At 39.8% G+C, this 22,686-nt stretch overlaps 1 protein-coding gene across 6 annotated transcripts in view; it reads left to right on the plus strand.

Annotated features, from left to right (window-relative positions):
- The window catches only part of MAP2K5 (mitogen-activated protein kinase kinase 5), a 254,317-nt gene that overhangs the window by 193,001 nt on the left and 38,630 nt on the right, over positions 1-22,686 (plus strand). For all 6 annotated transcript variants that reach the window (XM_076004507.1, XM_076004508.1, XM_076004506.1 and 3 more), the window contains one exon: positions 21,657-21,718. In XM_076004507.1, the coding sequence (XP_075860622.1) occupies positions 21,657-21,718 (62 nt within the window). The remainder of the gene's footprint in view (positions 1-21,656; positions 21,719-22,686) is intronic.

Below are 22,686 nucleotides of genomic sequence, written 5' to 3' on the forward strand. Positions count from 1 at the left end.
AGTTTGAGGTTGCTGTGAGCTAGGCTGACGCCACGGCACTCACTCTAGCCTGGGCAACAAAGCGAGACTCTGTCTCAAAAAAAAAAAAAAAAAAAAAAATTAAAAAAAAAAAAAAAATATTTTACTGGTTTGATTTGGGCAAAATCATGAGATACTTGAAATTAGTAAAAGGATGGGTGGGGTCCTATAATTACCATGCTTATCCCATGTGTTTGTCACATTTCTCATTGCTATGATGCAGTGTTCCTCATAGAGTGGCCCAAGAACTAACAGCAACAGAATTACCTAAGGCTGTTGTTAAAATGCAGGTTCCTGGGCCCACATCACTGAATTAGACTTTCTAAGAGTGGTGCCCAGGATCTACTAGCTTCCCAGGTAACTCTTTGCACATTAGAAAACCTCTTCTATAATGGCTTTTTAAGGCTAAGCCTGCCCTTTTAGGACCCTGAAACTTTAGGATCATGAAACATGGACCACAGATCAGGAACTGGAATGGTAGCCAAAGTAATAGGAGAACTGAGCTCCAATCAGAAATCTAGGTAATCCAATTTAATTTTGGTGGGTGGAGTTTATCTGGTGGTGTTTATCTTGGCGCTGGCTAACTCGGGTGTGAGTGATATCTTAAAGACACCACCTGATGTCTCAGAGTTGATTCTGTCAACAGAAATTCTTACCTTAAGACCCTTCTGTAATCAAGTCCTCCCCAGGTCCCTGAATACCTGTGTTATAAAGTGCTTTGGTTCATGGTAAGTGATATGTGTCTATGTGTACCTGATGCCTTAGCCTCCTAACATCCTTGGGGAATAAGGTGGCCCCTATTGTCTTGATAACTGAAATTTATGACTTTAAGTTCTGACATCTATGAGAATTTTTGCATTTTTAGAAAGAATTGTTTCTAAAATGTATTTGTTCTTGGTGGCCTGTTGACAGAGTGTGGTGAATATCATTTAACCTTTTCTCAATGACTCAGGTCCTTGTTCTGAACATGGTACTAAACTTAAACTTTGATGTATTGATGCCCTCTAGGGCTGTAAAATTGTGTGGGGCTTACCTTGTTCTTTCACTGAATTTTACCAACCATTTTGCCAGAGTGTTTGGCCTTGACACTCAGTGATATTCATAGGCCTCTTGAAGTGTATAGAGCCATTTGCCCCCAAGCTAAACAGCCCTATACAGCTATATACTGCTCTGTTTGGTGCTTTTCCTGTGTCCTCTGTTGTGATTGCCTCTGTTCTTAGTGGGCACTCCTCATTCTTATCAGTGACTACCTTTTGCCCCAACAATCTGATCATCTGTCTTCAGTCTTTGCACTCCTGATAGTGACCCTCACAAAACTAAAAAGTACCAAATGAAATCAGATACTCAAGTAGTACATGTAAGGTCAAACAGGCTCATCCATAAAGGGAGATAGAGGTTCATACACCTCTTTAATGAAGTGAAATGGGCTAGTGAATGTGATCATTCATTCAGCAGGTAATTATCAAACACCTACCATATGGTAGCCTAAGTTGATCAGGCCATGGTCAGGACAGCCTCCAATTATAGAGAGGATTCGGCTTCTAGGCAGGGCATTTAGGCCAACTGCAGACTAAATCTGTGAGTCGGCGTAGAAAGGTAGAAGCACAGTCCCACATGCTGGGACTCAGGAGGCTACATAGCCACCTAAAGCTTCCCCAGTGCCTGGGCTCCCCGAGTGGCTAGCAACAAAGGGCTGGCCACATTAGTGTTGTGGCAAGCAGAAATACTGCAGTGATGTCTGGGTCACCAGATGCCAGCCTGGCTGGATTCAGCTAGTGTGGGCTGTCAGCGTATTGAGGTACTAAAAACTGCAAAAACTGAAGTGGAGACCATACCCTTGAGCCTGCCCCTGAGGTAGCCAGCTCCACAGCCTTGGAAGAGACACAGAAATGAATAATTACGGTTCATTTGAGGATGAATACTATAGGACCCAGAGATGAGAGGGTTTGTTCTTTCAGGACTGAAGGTTGATTTGGAGAAGGCTCCTCAGGGTCAGTAACATTTAAGCTCAGTCTTAAAGGACAGCAGGAGTTTCCTAGGTTAAGAAAGGAAAAATGTAGATGTTAGGCCGAAGGACTTGAAACCATCTTGTGAATCATTTTTGAGTTCACAGATGTGTTTCAGAATGTTCAGGTTGTCTAAAATATGACAGCCAGAAAAATGGGTTATTACTCTGAGTTTATATATGTTTCAAGCATATTATAGCTAAAAATTGTCATCTAGCATATGTAGGTGCTCAGCAGGACAATTAACAAATCCTGGATTTATACTTTTGTTTATTTATTCACTTTATCCATAAAAAGTGAATTCATTTAAGTCATGTTTTATATGTGATCAGAAGTAGTTTTTATACAAAAGTGTTGATTTGTTAGTAAGAACAGCAAGATAAAAATACCAAAATGCTTCTGAAATATAAGCACAAACTTTTAGTGGTCAGTAATGGCCTATAGTTGGGCCAGGTGTGTAGATAAACAATGGGCTTAATTGTTTAAGATGCTAGGCTAGCTGAATAATTCTGAGATTTGCTGATCATTTCTTCCTTGCTTTGGGTATAAAGGAAGGAGGATTTGGTCTTAGGTATGGCATAGCACTTGGCATAGAACATCTGGATGGGACTTATGGAGAGTTACTGCTTCTACTTACTCTAATAAAGCTTTCTGAGGAAGGTGAGCATAGAAGCAGGGTTTCAATAGAGGACAGTGGTGTGTCTTAAGTATGGAGACCAAATGGACAGCTGGGCAAGGAGCCAGAGTCCATGGTGTAGAAAACAAAAGTAATCAGTAACAGAAGGAATTTTTAAAAATTCACAAATATGTGGAAACAGCACACTCCTAAATAGCCAATGGGACAAAAAATAAAGCAAAAGGGAAATTGGAAAATACTTTAAGATGAACAAAAATGAAAATATAGCATACCAAAACTTATGAGATGCAATGAAAGTAGTGCTAAGAGGCAAATTTTTAACTATAAATGTATACATTAAATAAGAAAAAAGATCTCAATAGCTTTACCTCCTACCATAAGAAACTAGAAAAAGAAGAGCAAACTAAACCCAAAGCAAATAGAAGGAAGGAAATTATAAAGATTACAGCAAAACTAAATGAAATAGAGAAGAGAAAATAAATGAAACCAAAAGTTGGTTCTTTGAAAAGATCAACAAAATCGACAACCTTCAACTAGACTTGGGGATGGAGGACAAGTCTCAAATAGCTAAAATCAGAATGAAAGGACATTTTATTATAGACCTTATAGAAATAAAAGGGATTAGAAGGGAATAGTGTGAATGACAGTATGTCAATAAATTAGATAACCTAGGTGAAATGGACAAATTTTTAGGAACACAGAAGCTGCTGATACTGACTCAAGAAGAAACATAGAATCTGAGTAAACCTATAAAAAGTGAGGAGTGTTTTTCTTTTTTAAAGAAACTTCCCACAAAGGAAAGCCCAGCATTATTATATATAGTTTTACTGGTAAAGTCTACCAAATATTTAAAGGAGAATTAAAATTCTTCCAAAAACATAGAAAAGGAGGGAGTACTTCCTGATTTCTTCTATGCAGCCAGAGTCCCCTGATACCAAAGCCAAAGACTTCACAAGAAGGAAAAATACAGACCAATATTCTTTATAACACAGATGTATAAGTCCTCAAGAAAATACCAGCAAACCAAATCTAGCAGTAGATAAAAAGAATTACACATCATGACCAAGTGGGATTTATCCCTGGAATGCAAGGTTGGTCTAATATACAAAAATCAATCAGTGTTGTAAACCATATTAATAGAATAAAGGACAAAAAAATCACATGATCATGTCAATAGACACATAAAAGCATTTGAGTTTTAAGTCCAACACACTCTTTCATGATAAAAACACTTGACAACGGTGGCTCAAGCCTGTAATCCTAGCTCTTGGGAGGCCGAGGCGGGCGGATTGCTCGAGGTCAGGAGTTCGAAACCAGCCTGAGCAAGAGCGAGACCCTGTCTCTACTATAAATAGAAACAAATTAATTGGCCAATTAATATATATATATAAAATTAGCCGGGCATGGTGGCGCATGCCTGTAGTCCCAGCTACTCGGGAGGCTGAGGCAGAAGGATTGCTTGAGCCTAGGAGTTTGAGGTTGCTGTGAGCGAGGCTGATGCCACGGCACTCACTCTAGCCTGGGCAACAAGCGAGACTCTGTCTCAAAAAAAAAAAAAAACACTTGACAAACTTAGAATAGAAGGGGACTTATACAATCTGATAAAGGACATCTACCAAAAGCTCACAGCTAACATCATACTTAACGGTGAAAGACTAAAAGCTTTCCCCTTAAAATAAGGATGTCCACATTTGCCACTTCTGTACAGCATTGTTTGTACTGGAGGATCTATGCAGAGCAATTAATCAAGAAAAAGAAAACACATGCAAATTAAAGAAGAAAAAATAAAACTATATTTGTAGATGATGTGATACTATATTCTGTGATATTATATATAGAAAACTCTAGAAAGTTCCCAAAAATCTATTAATATTAGAACTAATAAACAAGTTCAGCAAGGTTTCAGGATATAAATAAGATCAACACACAAAAATCATTGTATTTGTATATACTGGTAATCCAAAATGAACAGTGATAATGACAGAATCACCAATACCGTTTCAAAGAATGGTTTGTCTTTTTGGCAAGGGAAATTTCTTTCTAAAAGTAGAGTGTCAGCCAGGTGTGGTGGCTCACACCTGTAATCCCAGCACTTTGGAAGACCAAGGCAGGAAGATTGCATGAGGCCAGGAGTTTGTGCTTCCTGATACCAAAACATACTACAGAATTACAGTAATCAAGTTAGTATGGTAGTGGCATAAGAATACACATATGGAATAGAATTCAAAGTCCTATATGTGCACAGTCAATTGTTTCCTGACAAAGATGCCAAGACCATTCCATGGCAAAGGAAAGTGGGCTTCATCAAAATTAAAAACCTTTCTGTGCCAAAGGACATTATCAAGAAAAGTACAGACAAGCCACAGAAAAGGAGAAAATATTTGCAAATCATCTATCTGTGAAGAGTCTAGTATCCAAAATATATAAAGAACTGTTACAATTCAATGATAAATAAAAAGACAAATAATCTAATTTTAAAATGGGCAAAAGATTTAAATAGACATTTATCCAAGAAAGATATGCAAATGGCCAGTAAGCACATGAAAATATGCTCAACGTCATTAATTAGGGAAATGCAAATCAAAACCACAATGAGCGACTATTTCACATACACTAGGATGACTATAATTAAAAAAACAACAGAAAATAACAAGTGTTGACAGTAATGTAGAGAAATTAGAACCCTCATAAATTGCTGGTGGAGATGTGAAATCGTACACTTGCTGTGGCATACAGTTTGACAGTTCATCAGAAAGTTAAACTTAAGATTATCATATGACCCAATGATCCATTCCTAGGTATATGTCCAAGAAAATTGAAAACATATATTCACATAAAACATAGACATGAGTATTCATTGCAGCATTATTCATAATAGCCAAAAAGTAGAAATGACCCGTAAGTTCATGAACTGATGAACTCTAAATATGGGTTATATCCACACATCAGAATATTAATCAACCATAAATAGGAATAAAGTAGTGATAAATGCTATAACATGGATGTACCTTGAAAACATTGGCTAAATGAAAGGAACCAGACACAAAAAGACACATATTATATGAAATTTACATTTATATGAAATGTCCACAATAGGGAAATCCACAGAGACAGAAAGTAGATTAGTTAGTGATTGCCAGGGACTGGAGGGGAGGGGAGAATTGGGAATGACTCTTGTAAGTACAGGGTTTCTTTTTAGGGTGATGGAAATGTTTTAGAACTGAGTTGCGTACTTTAAAAGGGCGAATTTTATTTTATGTGAATTAAATTTTAAAATGTCAAAGAAAAAAAAGCAGAAATTAGTTTCTCTGTGATAGCTTCGATGCCTAGCTACTGTGTTTTTAGGACAAAGGTCTTTTTTTGGCTGGATAGGATGGACCTCAGTAGAAGAAAAGAAAAGACAAACTTAAACCACATGCCATTTTGCACAAGACTAGCCGTGCTAGAAAAACCTGTACTTTAATTTACTTTAAGAAGCATTTACTGAGGCCGGGCGCTGTGGCTCACGCCTGTAATCCTAGCTCTTGGGAGGCCGAGGCGGGCGGATTGCTCAAGGTCAGGAGTTCAAAACCAGCCTGAGCAAGAGCGAGACCCCGTCTCTACTATAAATAGAAAGAAATTAATTGGCCAACTGATATATATATAAAAAAAATTAGCCGGGCATGGTGGCGCATGCCTGTAGTCCCAGCTACTCGGGAGGCTGAAGCAGAAGGATCACTCTAGCCCAGGAGTTTGAGGTTGCTGTGAGCTAGGCTGACGCCACGGCACTCACTCTAGCCTGGACAACAAAGTGAGACTCTGTCGCAAAAAAAAAAAAAAAAAAAAAGAAGCATTTACTGGCCGGGCACAGTGGCTCACGCCTGTAATCCTAGCTCTCTGGGAGGCCAAGGCGGGCGGATCGTTTGAGTTCAGGAGTTTGAAACCAACCTGAGCAAGAGCGAGACCCCCGTCTCTACTATAAATAGAAAGAAATCAATTGGCCAACTAATATATATACAAAAAAATTAGCCGGGCATGATGGCGCATGCCTGTAGTCCCAGCTACTCGGGAGGCTGAGGCAGCAGGATTGCTTGAGCCCAGGAGTTTGAGGTTGCTGTGAGCTAGGCTGACGCCACGGCACTCACTCTAGCCTAGGCAACAAAGTGAGATTCTGTCTCAAAAAAAAAGAAGAAGCATTTACTGAGCTCCTGCTTGGGACATGATCCCTACCAGGTGTTGGAGTAAATCCCTGTGCTAGATGGCTTCATGAACTAGCGGAAGACAAGCTCACCAACTAAATTTGATTCAAAATGATAAAAACTATAATAAAGTCATGTAAACAAAGCTATGCAAGGTTGGAAGAGGTAAAAACGTAACAAAGGAAAGACTCTTCTTCCTCATCTTCTTGCCCACCACTCCGCTGGCCACCCTTTTCCGCCATCCTCCCCCCAATCCTTGCTGTGACATCCTGTTGATCTCCTTTTTCTAGCTACAAACTGGGTTGGGAAAGCCAGCATCTACCCCACAAAGAGGCATGAAGGTCCTCTTCTTAGTGGCTTGCTGCAGCCCTACCTGTCTATTGGCCTGGAGCCCTGACATTGTTACAGTGATCCTATAAGGGGCACTGTGTGTTTTGAGCTTCATACACATTCCAGATGAATTCTAGGATAAACTACCTATTCCTGAATGAATCTGCCCCAGATGGCTACAGCCTCGCCCTCCCTTCTCTCTCTCCCCCTGCTTTCACCACCCCATTCTTCTTTCTTTGATCAAGAACAGAAAGAAAGATAAGAAACAAGGTAAAGTTATCTTTACCTTGTTTTGAATACAAGTGTGCCTTGTGGAATGTAAAAGTTGTATTTTCCCCCAGCTTTACTGAGGTATGATTAACAGGTGGAAATTATGTATATTTAAGGTGTCCAATATGACGTTTTGATGTACATATACATTGTGAAGAGATTGCCACGATTAAGTTACTGTATCCATCCCGTTACACAGTTATGTTTTTTTGTGTATATTTGGTGATAACACTATCTACTCTCTTAGCAAATTTTAAACATGTAATACAGTATTATTTAACTATAGTCACCATGCTACATATTAGGCCTCTAGAACTTATTTATCTTATAAAAGTAATTTTCCCCTTTGACTAACATCCTCCCATTTCCCCCAGCTCCCAAGCCCCTGGTAACCACTCTTACACTCTATTACTGTGAGTTCAAGTATTTAAGATTCCACATATAAGTGAGATCCATGTGGTTTTTGTCTTTCTGTGTCTGGCTTATTTCACTTGGCATAATGTCCTTCAGGAGGTTTATCCATGTTGTTGCAAATGGCAGGATTTCGTTTTTTAAGGCTCAATAATGTCCCATTGTGTATATATATGTATGTATACATACACACACACACACACACCACATTTTCTTTATCTATTCATCCATTGACTGACACCATGGTTGTTTTCATATCTTGGCTATTGTGAATAATGCTGCAGTGAACATGGCAGTGCACATATCTCTTCAGAATAGTGATTTTATTTGTTTTGGATATATACCCAGACGTGGGATTGCTAAATCACATGGTGGTTCTATTTTTAGTTTTTTGAGGAACCTCCTCCTCCAGACTCCATAATGGCTGTACCAGTTTATATTCCCATGCACAGTGTATAAGCGTTCCCTTTTCTCCACATCATCACCAACATTTGCTATCTTTTGATTTGTTGATGATAGCCAGCCTAACAGATGTGAGGTAATGTCTCATTGTGTGTTTTTTTTTTAATTGTTTTTTTGTTTGTTTGTTTGTTTGTTTGTTTTAGAGACTAGGTCTTGCTGCGTTGCCCAGGCTGGTCTTGAACTCCTAGCCTCAAGCAATCCTCCTGCTTTGACCTCCCCAAAGTGCTGGGATTACAAGCATGAGCCTCCATTCCAGCCTCGTTGTGGTTTTTTTTTTTTTCTTTTTGAGACAGAGTCTTACTTTGTTGCCCAGGCTACAGTGAGTGCCGTGGCGTCAGCCTAGCTCACAGCAACCTCAAACTCCTGGGCTCAAGCAATCCTACTGTCTCAGCTTCCTGAGTAGCTGGGACTATAGGCATGTGCCACCATGCTAGGCTTATTTTTTCTATATATATTAGTTGGCCCAGGCTAGAGTGCCATGACATCAGCCTAGCTCACAGCAACCTCAAACTCCTGGGCTCAAGCAATCCTCCTGCCTCAGCTTCCCGAGAAGCTGGGACTATAGGCATGCGCCACCACGCTCAGCTAATTTTTTCTATATATATTAGTTGGCCAATTAATTTATTTCTATTTATAGTAGAGACGGGGTCTCGCTCTTGCTCAGGCTGGTTTCGAACTCCTGACCTCGAGCTATCCGCCCACCTTGGCTTCCCAGAGTGCTAGGATTACAGGCGTGAGCCACCGCACCCAGCCTCTCATTGTGGTTTTGATTTGCATAGAAATCATATTTCTAAAAGACATTTGCATATCAGATTGTATCTTCCCATTGATAACAGTAGTTGATTTTCACTCATTTTTTAAAGCATTTGACCTCATTATGTTGCTTAAAAACCCATCCTGTAAAACAGATGAACATGAAGCTATTCTGCTTTGGTCAGAGGACAAGAGGCTTAGATCTCCACCGCCTTCCTGCATAAAAGTCCTCAGAGTTCCATAGATAATAGTTTGAGAACCATTGATTATAGCCCAATCATTCTGTAAGCCTGTGTTAATCCCAAAGCTAGGTACTGGGGAATGAGAATGAATAAATTGCAGTTGCCACCATTAAAGAGCTAATACTCTATCAGAGAGGCAGACAAGTAAACAATCATACATAAACAGATCACTAAACTGCAGGTAGTATAAGTGGTATGAGACTTGATGGCCTGAGCTCTCAGAGGACCATAGTGACAATCATTTTAACCACTCACATAAACGGGTATTTACGATATGGTATTTAATGATGTTTGTAGCCGTATAAATTCTGTAATAAAAGTGTGGACAAGGTGCTGGGGAAACACAGAAGAGAGAACTCACAGAGGAGATGGGGCTACCAGGGAGGCTCTGCAGAGGAGGGGCCCCTGCAGGAAATCCAGTTTGCCTGTGGTGCTTGAGAAAGTATTCTGAGATGAGGCAAGAGTCACATTTTCAAGGACCTTTGTGGGGATGGAGAGGTATAAGAGTTTTAAGTAAGGGATCAATGTAACCAGATTTGTGTTTTAGAAAAGATCACCCTGAGAGGGCTGTGAAAGATGCATTGGAAAAGGCAGTTAGGAAGCTATAGCTCTGATCAGAAATTGTGAGGACTTTAATCAGGACAGCGTTAGTATGTTAGAAGAGTATTCAGGAGTTAATAGAATGAGGTGCACTTGGTAAGTAATAGGACATAGGGGAGGGTGGGGGTGAGGGTCAGGGATGAAGCTGAGGGCTAGGACAGTCAGGCGCATGGTGGTGCCCTCACTGAGATGGACACCCAGAAAGAGAGACACGGTCAAAGGAAGGGGATAATTAGCATTGTGTTCATAAGACATCACTGAGTGCTTCATTCAAAACCATATTAATTCCAATTGGATTGTTCCAGATCCAATTATAGTAGTATAACTAGACTCTAAGTTCCTAGACTTGTCATTTCTCTCTTCGTAGTACTGCATCTAATATACAGTAGGCTCTTGTAAATATTTGCCAAATGATATTTATGAATAAATTTCAAGACCTACTTTTCCAAGACCTCAGAAATACAAATCCAAAAAGTAATTAAGAGTACATGATGGGGAGGTACGGAGCTAATAAATATGGTCTTTTACCAAAATTCAGAAGTCTAGCCTTAACTTCTGTGGTTTATACATTTCACCATGTCACATTGCTTTCTCACAACACTCCATTTTACAGACAGGGAAACTGAGTGACAATTGAAGGGTGAGGCTCCTGCCACCACACTATAACTGAGTTGATGGAAGCAAAAAGTAACAGCTGAACATTTTGACATCAAAGGAAGAAATTTTTTTTGATAGTATGAAGAAGACTCTTAGCATTGCAGATGTGTTCAAAGGGCTTAGGTATATTACAGCACACTTTTGCTGTCTATACCTGCAGTCCCCAACCTAACCCTCAGGCAACAGTACGGTACTGGTCCTTGGTCTGTTAGGGACCAGGCCACAGAGCTCCTAGGCTCCTCCACAACCCCCCCAACCTCATCAGTGGAAAAATTGTCTTCCATGAAACTTAGAAAAGTGGGGGGGTATACAGCAGGAGGTGATCGGCCAGTGAGCGAGTGAGTTTTCTCTGCCATCACTTGAGTCACCACTTGAGCTCTGCTTCTCCCCACCCTGCCACCCCTGGTCCATAAAAAAAATTGTCTTCCATGAAGCCAATCCCTGGTGACAAGAAGGTTAGGGATTGCTGGTCTATACAAATGACTCCAAGTCCTCAAGTATTAATTGAATTCTATTCTGCATACTGTGTTTGGGTTGGCAGGGAGAAGCATGAATCCTTTCAGAAAGATTTGTATTAAAGTACAAAAGGTTTGGCTCTTAAACCTCTGTTATCTTAAAAAATTCATTCATGTAGAATCACTCATTCTTAGGGTGACTGAGAAGCTCCTGGACTGTGAACATGGCATGTGCAGGGGGTGTGTAGTGGTGGTAAGAATGACTGCCTAATAAAGTCTCCCTAGAATTCAAAAAGTGGAATTAACCAACTCCAGAGGGAATAATATCTATTCATCTTTTGCCTGAGGGACTTTGCCATAACTCTGGCTTCTGAAGTTAATAGGAAGTAAAAGGAATATGCCCCACCTGTCCTGTTCCCAATGTCCCAAGGTGGCTTTGACAGCAAGTAACTGCAGGCGGTTTAGAGGGAGATAAGACCTGCTGGCCTAAGCTCTCCAGCAACCCTATGGACCTAGAGTTTCTGACCACAGTTATTAGTGCTCTTAACCACTCTGGCAAACAGATGATTATAATGTGGGATTTCATAGTCTTTGCAACTTGTATTAGTTAATGACTGAAGCATTAGAAACTTGGTAAGTTAGTACAAGTGGATAACACACAATAGTCCTGTCCTCTAGCAATATTGTTAACTAGACCTGTGTTTCATAGTGTTGGGAATATATAATTGGGATCCTGAAAACTGATATTCCTCCTTTATATAAGGCAATCTTTAGAAATCTAATACTTCCTTTGAAAAGTCCAGTGTGTTTAAATTAATGCAGTTTGGCTGATTTCAAGATTGAAAATAGGTTAGCATTAAGGCCAGGATTCCTTTAGTAATTACTTTTTCTATTGGTAATAACTGTTTCTTTAGAAATGACATTAACATTCTGCCAAAACACAGCAGTAATCCAAAAGTTAATGTTCTGTTCATTTATAATTATATTTAATTCATATTTATGAGTTGTTGGGAGGGAGGAATAAGAAAGAATTGATTTTAAAAAAATGTTACCAAAGAAAAATTAAAGGAAAAATTTTTCTGATAGTCTGAAGGATGTACAAAGGCACTTAAAGTATGAAAAATTAATTTGTTAAACATACAGTTATACAAAATCAGATTTTATTAGTTATTGTTGAAAAAAATCTGTATTTGTATTATTTCCTAGTGGCACTGAGTGAATTCAGTTGATAGACTTTCTCCATTTCTTCTTTTTTACTAACCAAAATATTAACATAAACATCCCATGATTTTGATTTCAGTAAGTCAATTAGATTTGTGGGGATTTTTTAACCAAGAAAAATTCTGCATCTTTAGGCAGTCGTTGAACAAGTAGCTTTGTGCTGTTTCCTTTGACGTGTCCGTGAAGCCTGATGTATTATTAATGAATTAATTTCTTGGTGGTGGAGGCCTGTGAATAGCGTTCTGTGAATGGGCAGTTGCCTGGTGGGGCCAGTTTTGGCTGCTGTCATTTAACATGTGTTGTTCTATTGTGAAGTCTTACCCAGCCGTGGGACAATGCTCATTTAATCCTCCATGATGGGACCTACACACCCTGAGCCCAAGTTGGATGCCAGGGTCAGTTACCCAGCAGCTTGGGCTGGGGCACTGCTCTGCAACACTGCCGAGTTGCTGTAATCATTTTGCCTGTCGTTAATTTTCTCTAAACCAGGGAAAATGTGTATGTGAGCCGTGCAAATGTTCTCAAAAGAGATTCCAAACTGGTCAGCTGGGGTGTTGCCTCCATTCCAGAATGCAGGCAGCATTCCAGGGAGTGTAAGTTCCTTCCTTCCTCCTGGAAATGGAAGTGGCTGGGCCCACGAGATCCCTGATGTTCTGAGGTCCAGAGTAGCAGATGGCATTATGATTTTCCAAATCCTGATGAACACTCTAACTGAACTTGTTCATTTCACAGTATGTAGTTCTATTTTTTTCATTTCCTCTCCCTTCCTCCCTCCCTCTCTCCCTCTCTTTGTTCCTCTCATATTAACTATTAATAATTTTAACCTGGTACAGTATCCTCTTTAGCCAGCTTTAAATTCCCTTTTCTCAATCATTTACTGCATGGAACTAAGTATAGCACAATTTCACATATAATTTGCAACCTTTGAATTTGTTTACAAATGTTAAGCAAATGCCACTAATACTCACATCCCAGGTAGCCACTGGAAGTTCTGTTTTTCCCCTTATCTATGGCTTGCAGTGCAGGTGGCAAATGGCAGTAATTATTTTAACTAACAGTTGAGTGAACATTCAGGAGGATATAGAATGTGGTGATGTGGACTTTGGATTTACAGTGAGTTCTCAGAGTCTGACTTGATAGTGTTATGGCTTGTTGATTTTTCAGGACACAGACCTGCCAGATTCTTGCACCTGAACAGTATATAGATGTGGTTCACATGTTTCAGTGTTAACTCCTTATCTATGAAAAGAGGTATTATTCCTTTTATTAGGCATCTCTTAAGGATTATTTTTCTCTCCTCGATTTTTCTCTTTTGTTTTTGTTCAATATAGTTTATCCCCTACCTTTAATCTAAGGCTTCTTTTAATCAGCACTTCTGCACATAGAAGCTGGTGAAATGCCAGTGTGTATATTAACATTGTAATTTCGGTCCCAGATCAAACGTGTAGCTGGACTTTTCCTGAGGAAAAAAATTGACCTTACCAGTGTATGAAATTCAAACAGTATATAGGGACAAGGTAAAACCACAGGTAGGAATTGCTGAATAATTACCTTTAGACCAGCCTGAGCAGGAGACTTCCCACGAGGGTGAGCTCATTTAATGGTTCCTAAAACTCAATCTTGTGGATGTCAGTGGTCATGCTTGATTATTTGCAGCAGTGTTTTATGGAAAAGCGGTAGAAATGCTTTGGAAGGCTACAGAGAAAGAGAACAATAACTGTTTTTACTTTTGTAAATGAAACCCCTTTGGTATGAGACAAGTACGTTTTTGCTGCTCTGCATAAGCCACTGCATGGGGAGGTGTGTGTGGATGTTAGCGTGCAAGTGTGTGTGTACTGTTCGTATAGGCACCTCTAAATAATGCTGTGCACTGGAGCTTATGACCAACGAGAGACCTAAAATAAAAAGAGAAAACGATGTTCATTGGCTCTGGAAAGAAGCAATTGCAAATACAGTTTAAAAGATTAATCTGTTGTCCAGTTCTTTACTTACCTATTTTCAAGAAATTTTATAAAACACCAAGATCTATGTCATATGTTTAGAAAATCTCTAAGTAAATGTAAATCTTTTAAATGACAACAGAATAAGTAGACTAAATGAAGAGTTCATTTTGACATTAATGACAAAGATCGTTCCTCTTCTCTTTTATCCCATTACTGAGGAACTTCCAAAACACATTTAGGAGAAAAAGAAAATAGGAAAAATCTCTGTAATCTTGAATTTCAATTACCAAGAGACAGATTCCTTTAGACCTGTTCATTTATATTTTGTGTTTTTTATAAGCCATCTGGTAGTGATGTTCACTTGGCTAACAGCTGGTTCTCTTGATTAAAGGGTTTATGGGTAGGGTGGGTGTTTCTGTGGTGAAAATTCAGGCCTTTAGCCCCTGGTTGCAGGCCCATCTGAGACAAGTTAAATGAGCTGCTACTGTCAGCCCAGACCCAGTGGACAGAACTTCACACCAAAATGCCCACACATGTAATTTGTCACTTCTGGCAACCCAGAGCATGGGGTGACCCAGTGTAGAAATTGAATCATCTTTCACTTTCCCTGCTCAAGGCTGATATGGAGTGGGATGAGTAAAAGGCAGGCTCTCTGGTCTCCAGCAGGGGGGGGTCAGAGGCTTTCTTGGATGACATCATGTGCAGGCCTTCCTAAATTCAAAGCCTCACTCCCACCTCAGCGCTGTCCCTTGTAACATCCCAAGGATTAGGTCAGTTCCACCTTCATCATGAAATCAAAAATTCACTTAAAGTCAAAATACTGATTGTTTGCTCATAGAGTAGCCATGCTTTTAAATAAGCTCATTGTTTTTAACAAGAGTTGATGGAATTTGTACAAATCTGCTATGTGGTTATGGCTTATTCACATTTTAAATGGGGCTGACTCATTCTCTGACCAAGAGGGAGAACCTGTCCATCTCCCACCTTTATCCCTCTGACAACATATGACTGCTTCCCCCTCCCCAAAGTCAGTTACAGCAGAAATGTATGGATATTAACATTGAGGACCTTTAATATATTAAAACTTAGCTAATTTCCCAGAATCTACCATTGGATTATACTTTGAACAGGTAGATTGTGGTTTATAGATTAGCTTCTGTGGAGCTCTATAAAAGTGAGGCTCCTCTTTTTTTGTTTTTGGATTTTTTTTAAACAAACTAGGGTTTTTTCCCTAGGCAAGTGCATATTTGTTCTGTGGACAACTGGCAGTTGTCTCACAAGGATGCTACTTTAAGGCAGTGCACAGTGGAGGATCAAAAACCAATTTAGGGTCTGACAGACAAAATGCTGTTCAGCCCAACATGAAGCCACTGGAATTACAAATAACCTTTGATCCCAGCACTGTGGATACAAGTGGAGTGATCTAACATAGATGGACCAGTTAGCATGAACCCCAGTGCTAGGCCAGAAATTGTTGAGCCAGGCCAAAGGAACATCAGACTTGAATTTAAATATTTACTTCTAAAGTACGAAAAATGACTCTCAATATTAGTCAGACTCCAGGTGATTCTCTGATTTTAACCACCTGCTGGTTTAATGACTTGACACCAGTAAGTCTAGAATTGAGCTATTTTAAAAAAATCAGAGGGCTTGGGCCAGGCACAGTGGCTCACGCCTGTAATCCTAGCACTCTGGGAGGCCGAGGCAGGAGGATTGCTCAAGGTCAGGAGTTCAAAACCAGCCTGAGCAAGAGCAAGACCCCATTTCTACTAAAAATAGAAGAAAAAAAAAAATTGGCCAACTAAAAATATATAGAAAAAATTAGCTGGGCATGGTGGTACATGTCTGTAGTCCCAGCTGCTCGAGAGGCTCAGAGAGGCAGAGAGGCAGAAGGATTGCTTGAGCCCAGAAGTTTGAAGTTATTGTGGGCTAGACTGACGCTATGGCACTCTAGCCCAGGCAACAGAGTGAGACTCTGTCTCAAAAAAAAAGGAGAAAAAATCAGAAAGCTTGCCAAGCTTTATTTAATTTGAGGTGCTGGTTTAATCTCACTGCAGCACAACTAACCTTAGAATTAACCAGCATAGCCAACACCTTGATATTTTTGAAAAGTTGTTCTTCTGCCTTCCTTATGTTTTACTGCCAATACATACTAAGTTTGAAGGAATGTCTGTTTTGCACAAAGAGAAGGGAACAGGACACAGACCCCACTTTCAAGGTCCCCCAGCCCCCTCTCTTCAGGAGTGAGGAAGGACCAAAGTAGGAGAGCAAAGAAGGTATCTCACACCCCACAGACTCTATTCTCCAACACTCTCCTTTTGAACTCCCATGTACCAGCTAAATGGAATCAAACCCTCAGTGCTCCCTGTACAGTCTAAGTGCCTAGTTTTGGCACTCTGACTTAGCCCTTTCCTCCATCTTGCAGGGCTGTTTATTAGAGGTACACATCTTATCCTCTGAACAATACACAGATTCTTTCAGAATATGGATTAAGTATCAGCCATCCCATAGTGCAAGGCTCATTGTCTTTGACATGGTAGGTGCTCAAGAAAATTGTTGAATGAATGAGCAAATAAATAATGAATGATCATGTCATATGAAGTCTCTTATGTTTATGCCCTATCAATGTCTGAATTAACCTCCACATTAATGTCAGGTTCCATTGTCATCTTTAGTTATGAATTAAAGGCAAAATGAAATCCTTTTTTCTAGTTGATTACTTATGCTAGGCTTCTCCCTTATACAAAGCAGAGTTCTGCTGAGAATCTGAGCTTCATCTACGTTTTTAAAAATAGTCTCTTACCTTTTTATTTTAAACTTTGTTGACATAATTTTAGAATCGCATGCAGTTATAAGAAATGTAACAGATGGGCCAGGCACAGTCAGAGGCCGAGGTGGGAGGATTCCTTGAGGCCAGGAGTTTGAGACCAGCCTGGGCAACAGCAAGACCCTGTCTCTACAAAAAAATTAGCTGGGTGCAGTGGCACACACCTGTGGTCCCAGCTACTCAGAAGACTGAGGCAGGAGGATCATTTGAACCGGCAAGTTCAAAGTTGCAGTGAGTTATGATCACACCATTGCACTTCTGCCTGGACTACAAAGCGAGATCCAGTCTCTGAAAAATAAATAAATAGTACAGGGAGATCCTGTGTACCCTTCACCCAGTTTCCCCCAACAGTACCGTAAGTTATAGTTTAGTATCACAACCAGGAAACTGACATTGTTACAAGATACAAACCACTGACCTTATTCAGATTTTACCAGTTTTACATGTACTTGCGGGGGGGGGGGGGGGGGGGGATGTGGAGTGGCATGAATATTAATGACACGGTTCCTTTTAAAGCCAAGCAACATCATGGTTTCAAAAAAGGATATCTCTTTAAAATAATGATATCCCATTTAAGTCATTTCAAAAGCATTTTTTCATTTATATGTTCTGTATTTGGAATATCCAACTTATCTGCCTACTCTCAAGGTCACAAAATATACTTATTGGCAAACATACTCTGCAAGTGAACTAGCAGCAGCTGAGGTTGGTATTGGACCTCCATCTGCCTCCTTCCCTCCTCCACCTCTTTGAGTGTGCAGGTACACACACACACACATACACACACACACACACACTCAGATTTTCTGCTGCTTGCCTTTTTTTATGCCTGAGTACCTTGCTGACAAGTGCTAATAACAAAATACCCAGAGAGAGTCCAGTTGAAGTTAGCATACATTAAACATTCTGAACTTGTCCTTTTGCTCATAGATTGTGCATAATTAATAATTAAACAGTTTCAGTTGTAATGGGTTGACCTTCTTGAACTGTTCATTATTCACAAGGCAAAGGCATCACTCAAACTTTTTCCCATTGTCCTTCGCTGTTCTCTAGCATGCTGCGTGCTTGTGTTCCAGTTGTTTAGCAAAAGGGGCTGACCAGGTAGTTACTGAAACCTCTGAGGCTTGGAGACTGTCCTCCTTGATGACCAAAATTGCTTACTGAAATGGTTTATGGCAGCTGTTTTTATATAACAGTTGCCTGCTCGATAACGAGATCCAGCTTGGATCCCTTTGGCAGGACTCTAAAGTTGATTTGGGATTAGAATCTCAGGTTAAGGCTTTTGGTTAAGGTTGTGCCCGCTGTTTTGTTCCATACCTTCGTGCTTAGAAGTTCAACAGAAAAGCATCCCAAAATAAACCCTTAAGATGAAGTATGGCACCCAAGGTCTTAAAGAAAGTGACTTTTATTAATAATTTAGGGTTGATTTCAGCCAGTATCAAGAGTTGTTAGTGAAACTGCTTCTTCAATTTGCATTTATAGTTTTGGAATGTATTTCTCCATCTTGCCAGCACCCATATTTCACAGAGGACATTTTTGATAAGTAGCAGCAACTGTTTTACTAGAGCGTCTGACCCCTGTGGGACGGTTCTCAGTCCCCCTCTCACCTCACAGTGTCTGGATGCTTTCCCTTCCTGTGAGCTGCAGTGAAACTGGAGTGCAAATTTGCTATGCACTTCCCTCCCTCCTTCCCACAGATTTGAATTAGGTAACAAAATAGGCAGATTCTTGGAGGCCTTTCACATCCTGATCAAAACCAACTTCTAATTTTATTTGCTTTAAAAAGTGTACTTTAAAATCTTTCCACACAGTGAACATCCTTAGGTATATTCATTTGCTTTCCTTTGGGGTGTTAACAGCCTGTGGTGGAGTTGGAGGCTCTCAGAGGCCTCCTTGGCCCAGGGTTTACATGTAGCATTCTGGCTAACCCCCTTCTAGTCAGTCTACTGCATCTCAGAAAATTCTCCCTTGAGGTATGCAAGAGACATGGATTTTAAAATGAAAATAAATATCTGGCATTATGCATGTGAGATTACAATTTCCCCCCGCATCTTTGATGAGTGATTCTTCTTTGCGGGCACCACTGAGATGAGAATCCACTCTCTGTGGTTCTGCAAAGTCGACTTGGGCTGGCATGTTCAGAAGTGAAATAAATTATTCATGGGTACCACCCAGTGTTCCTTAGTTTTATAATATGAGGAATTTAACAGGCTACAATATCAGGTCTTAAATAAAATTAACTACCCATGCAAGATGTCACATTTCCTCGTTTTCTCATCCGTGTTAAAATGACATCTTCATCAAGTTGCCTAGTCTATAATTCATTAATTTACTCTTGGTATCATACTTTGAAATGAAGCCCACATTAGCATCATGTTTTATAACAGATCTTTGTAGAAAGCCAGTCCAGAATTTTAACTATCTTGGTAAACATTCAGCCACATTAAGACAGCAGGCTTTTGTTTTCCTAAATATTGCATTTTAAAGCGAATACTACTCAGATGCTTTCAGTTATACCCTCCAAAAAAAAAAAAATCCATAAAGGAATGACTTAGAGAAGCTTCCTCACTGATCAGAGTCTATAATTCTTGCACCTCAGACTTTGAACTATCTTTTTACTAATGATTTTTGAGACAGTAAAATGTCATTTCTTGAACTGGGACTTGTAGAATCTTGCCAGCTTGGTGATATATATGGCTTTCCTAAAACAAGCTGGGGCTGAAATTGATATCGTGTTTTATTTTTGCTCTTCAAACCTATGGGACTTCTGTGACCATTTTATAGTACCTTTATTGAGGACTTGTCATGTTATTTTGTGTCTTGTTTCTTTTGAGTGGACTGTTTCGTCAGCCTCCCCCCACTCCCTCCCCATTTTTCACGTTCTCTCTATGTAATGCCTCCATGTAATCCTTTGAACTTGGCAAGATTTTATTTCACTCCCATTTTCCTTTGTTTTCCTTTGCTCTTGGAAGTCTTTCTCTACTGATGAGAATCTTAAGTTTAGAATTACTAATCTTTCCCTCCTGGATGAATAGAGTAAATTCAAAGAAGACAGATATGCAAAAACCAAGAAACATTTTGTTCATATTCCTTTCCTTTTAACATCCTCAGGATTTTTTTTTCACTCCTTTGACCCTCTTAGTTTCTTTTGATTTAATTGTATTTTCCAGCAGTTTCCAATTGTTTGAATTGGAAACAAAGCCTTAATAAGAGTTCTAGTTAATTTTCTGTCTTGTAATTACCGATCTCATTTTTCTGATAATTGGCCACAGCAATTATATGTATATTTACTAATCACATAGGAGGCTGTGCAATTGTATCTATCTGCCACCATTGATAATGACACGCATATTGCAGAGGTGCTTTTATCATCTTCTTTTTTCCACTACATCAAAGCTATTTCCTCTCGTTCTCAATAATGAATACATGCATGCATTTGACACAGTTGTGTGCTAGAGAAATTGTTTGGCTCCCACCAAATGCTGCATGCTCTGAGTTTCTTGCCTGCAGCGCTGGAAGGTTGTATGTAATGATATATTGCTCATCCAAATGGCCAAAGCACTCCAAAGCACAGTGAGATTAAAATAAGTCATTCCTTTGTTAATTTAAATAGGTGCATGTATCATACTTTGCAGGGCACTTTGTGTAGGGATGTCAGGGAGGAAAAAAGCCGCCGAAAGGTATTTTTAATAGCAAATGAGAATAGATGAGAATGGAGTCATTTGCAGCTGCCTACTTTATGTGGCTCTCTTGTTCCAACTGTAGGTCTAATGAGATGACTGTTAAAGTACTCTGCAGTGTAATTTCATTACATCCTGAGCTGTTACACTATAAACACAGTGGCGCTCTGTCATTCTTGGAAAAACTCCTAAATTCTTAAAGCCTTCCTTTGCAAACGGTAATGGGGTTTGCTCCCTGTGTTATGTGGTGGTGGTTGCTTGTTGCTGTGTAGTTTTCTGCTCTTTTGAGTGACTCCCACCTCAACCCCAGTTTTGTTTGGTAGTCGAGTTGGGAGTTTTTCATTGTGTCCTTAATTACTGGCTTTCTCATATAAGGAGTTTGCCTAGACTGGCAAATAAGCTGAAATTCCTTTTCAGGAAACAACTTCCCCTATAAAAAGCCCTTCTATTAATATTAAAGTAAAAAAAGAAAAAAATATCTGACCCAAATGATTCCATTAGGAGCAAGCAGTTTGGAGCAGTTGAATATACAAATAAATGTAAATAAAAAGGAAAGTGTAAATAAATAGCAAATCCAGTAAAAGAAACAAAGGTCAACACAAGAATAATTTCACAGCTCTTTGTTAATTACAAGACCATTTGTGTGTTACTTAAATAATCATTAATTTCTCATTTACACTTTCCCTACCTTCTTTCCTACCCTGTGGCTATCATTGTCCTTTTTTCACCTCCCCTCCCTCTCTGCTCTCATGTTTGTCACCATTGTGAAACGTGTGTGGCTTTAAATTTGGCATTTTTACCTAACTGTGTGGAAGAGGTAGAGACAGTCTTTTTAATTGGATGAGGCCTTATTTTCATTATATTCATCTTTATACTGCTTCTTTGTGGGGGTGGGGTGAGGGTGGAATATAAAGAAAGAGAAGGAACTGTTGAGACTTTTGGTGACTTGTTTTTCCTCCATCCCAGGATTCGCCCGTCCTTCCGGTTGGAGAGTTCTCCGAGCCATTTGTACATTTCATCACTCAGTGGTGAGCCCGTTTGCAAACATGCCATGCCCTCAATGTAAATGACACATGCCATTAACTCCGCGGCTCCGTGAGACCTTATGGCTCTCCCTGCTTCCTTTTGGAGACGGGAGGGACTTCAGGGCCTTGGGCAGATGGGGCAGCAAAGCTGAAGAAATTGTTTAAATTATGTAAACGTTATTTACACAAAGGGTCATAAACGTACTTCAGAGGCTTTTTCTTTTTTTAATAAACTGCTGAGAGTCAGGGAGGCTACTTCTTTGAGCACAGATACTGTTGCCATCCTTTTTTTTTCTTTAAGAAATACACAATTTTATAGTCCCTATTGAACAGACATATGAAGTTTATTTTTATTAATGTAACCTCAAGTTACCCATAAAACTGTCTGTCACTTAGTAGAAGCAGCATAGTTTATTAATTCATTAGATCTTCAGTAAATAACTTTAATCTTTGGTTATATTTTAAACATAATACTGGGGTCCCATTTCAGTGAATTTTGATGTTTGAAAGGCTGTGAAAACATAGTCCCATTAGGCCCACTGGTTAACCCTTAAAAAATTGAGAGGAACCACTGGGCCTCTTAGAGTCTCTAGGCAACTCCTAATCATTTTATACCTAAGAAAAAAGCATTTTGCTGCCAAGATTCTTTCCTGTCCTTCTGCCTTTTTCCTCCCAGCAGAACGAGTCTTTCTTTTATTATCCGTTTCACCACCATCCCCCACATCCCCTGTCCTGCAGGACTCACGTGGCCTTGGGAGGCCCACTTGCTCCCCTGCCCTCTCCATCACCCCAGCATGGAGAATTACCCAGGAGAGAGGAGGAAATTGGGAGCATAGGACAGGAATAACTGTCCGCAAAGCAGGAGACAGACCCAAGCAGAACTCCTTCATAACTGCTTTGCCCCTCTTTGCCTCCTTCAAAGTCCTCATTTCTTCACCCCTTCAGAGTCATGTCCCCTACTGGTGGAAAAT

The sequence above is a fragment of the Microcebus murinus genome, chromosome 6, assembly GCF_040939455.1.
Source record: "Microcebus murinus isolate Inina chromosome 6, M.murinus_Inina_mat1.0, whole genome shotgun sequence".
In the NCBI taxonomy this organism is placed as follows: domain Eukaryota; kingdom Metazoa; phylum Chordata; class Mammalia; order Primates; family Cheirogaleidae; genus Microcebus; species Microcebus murinus.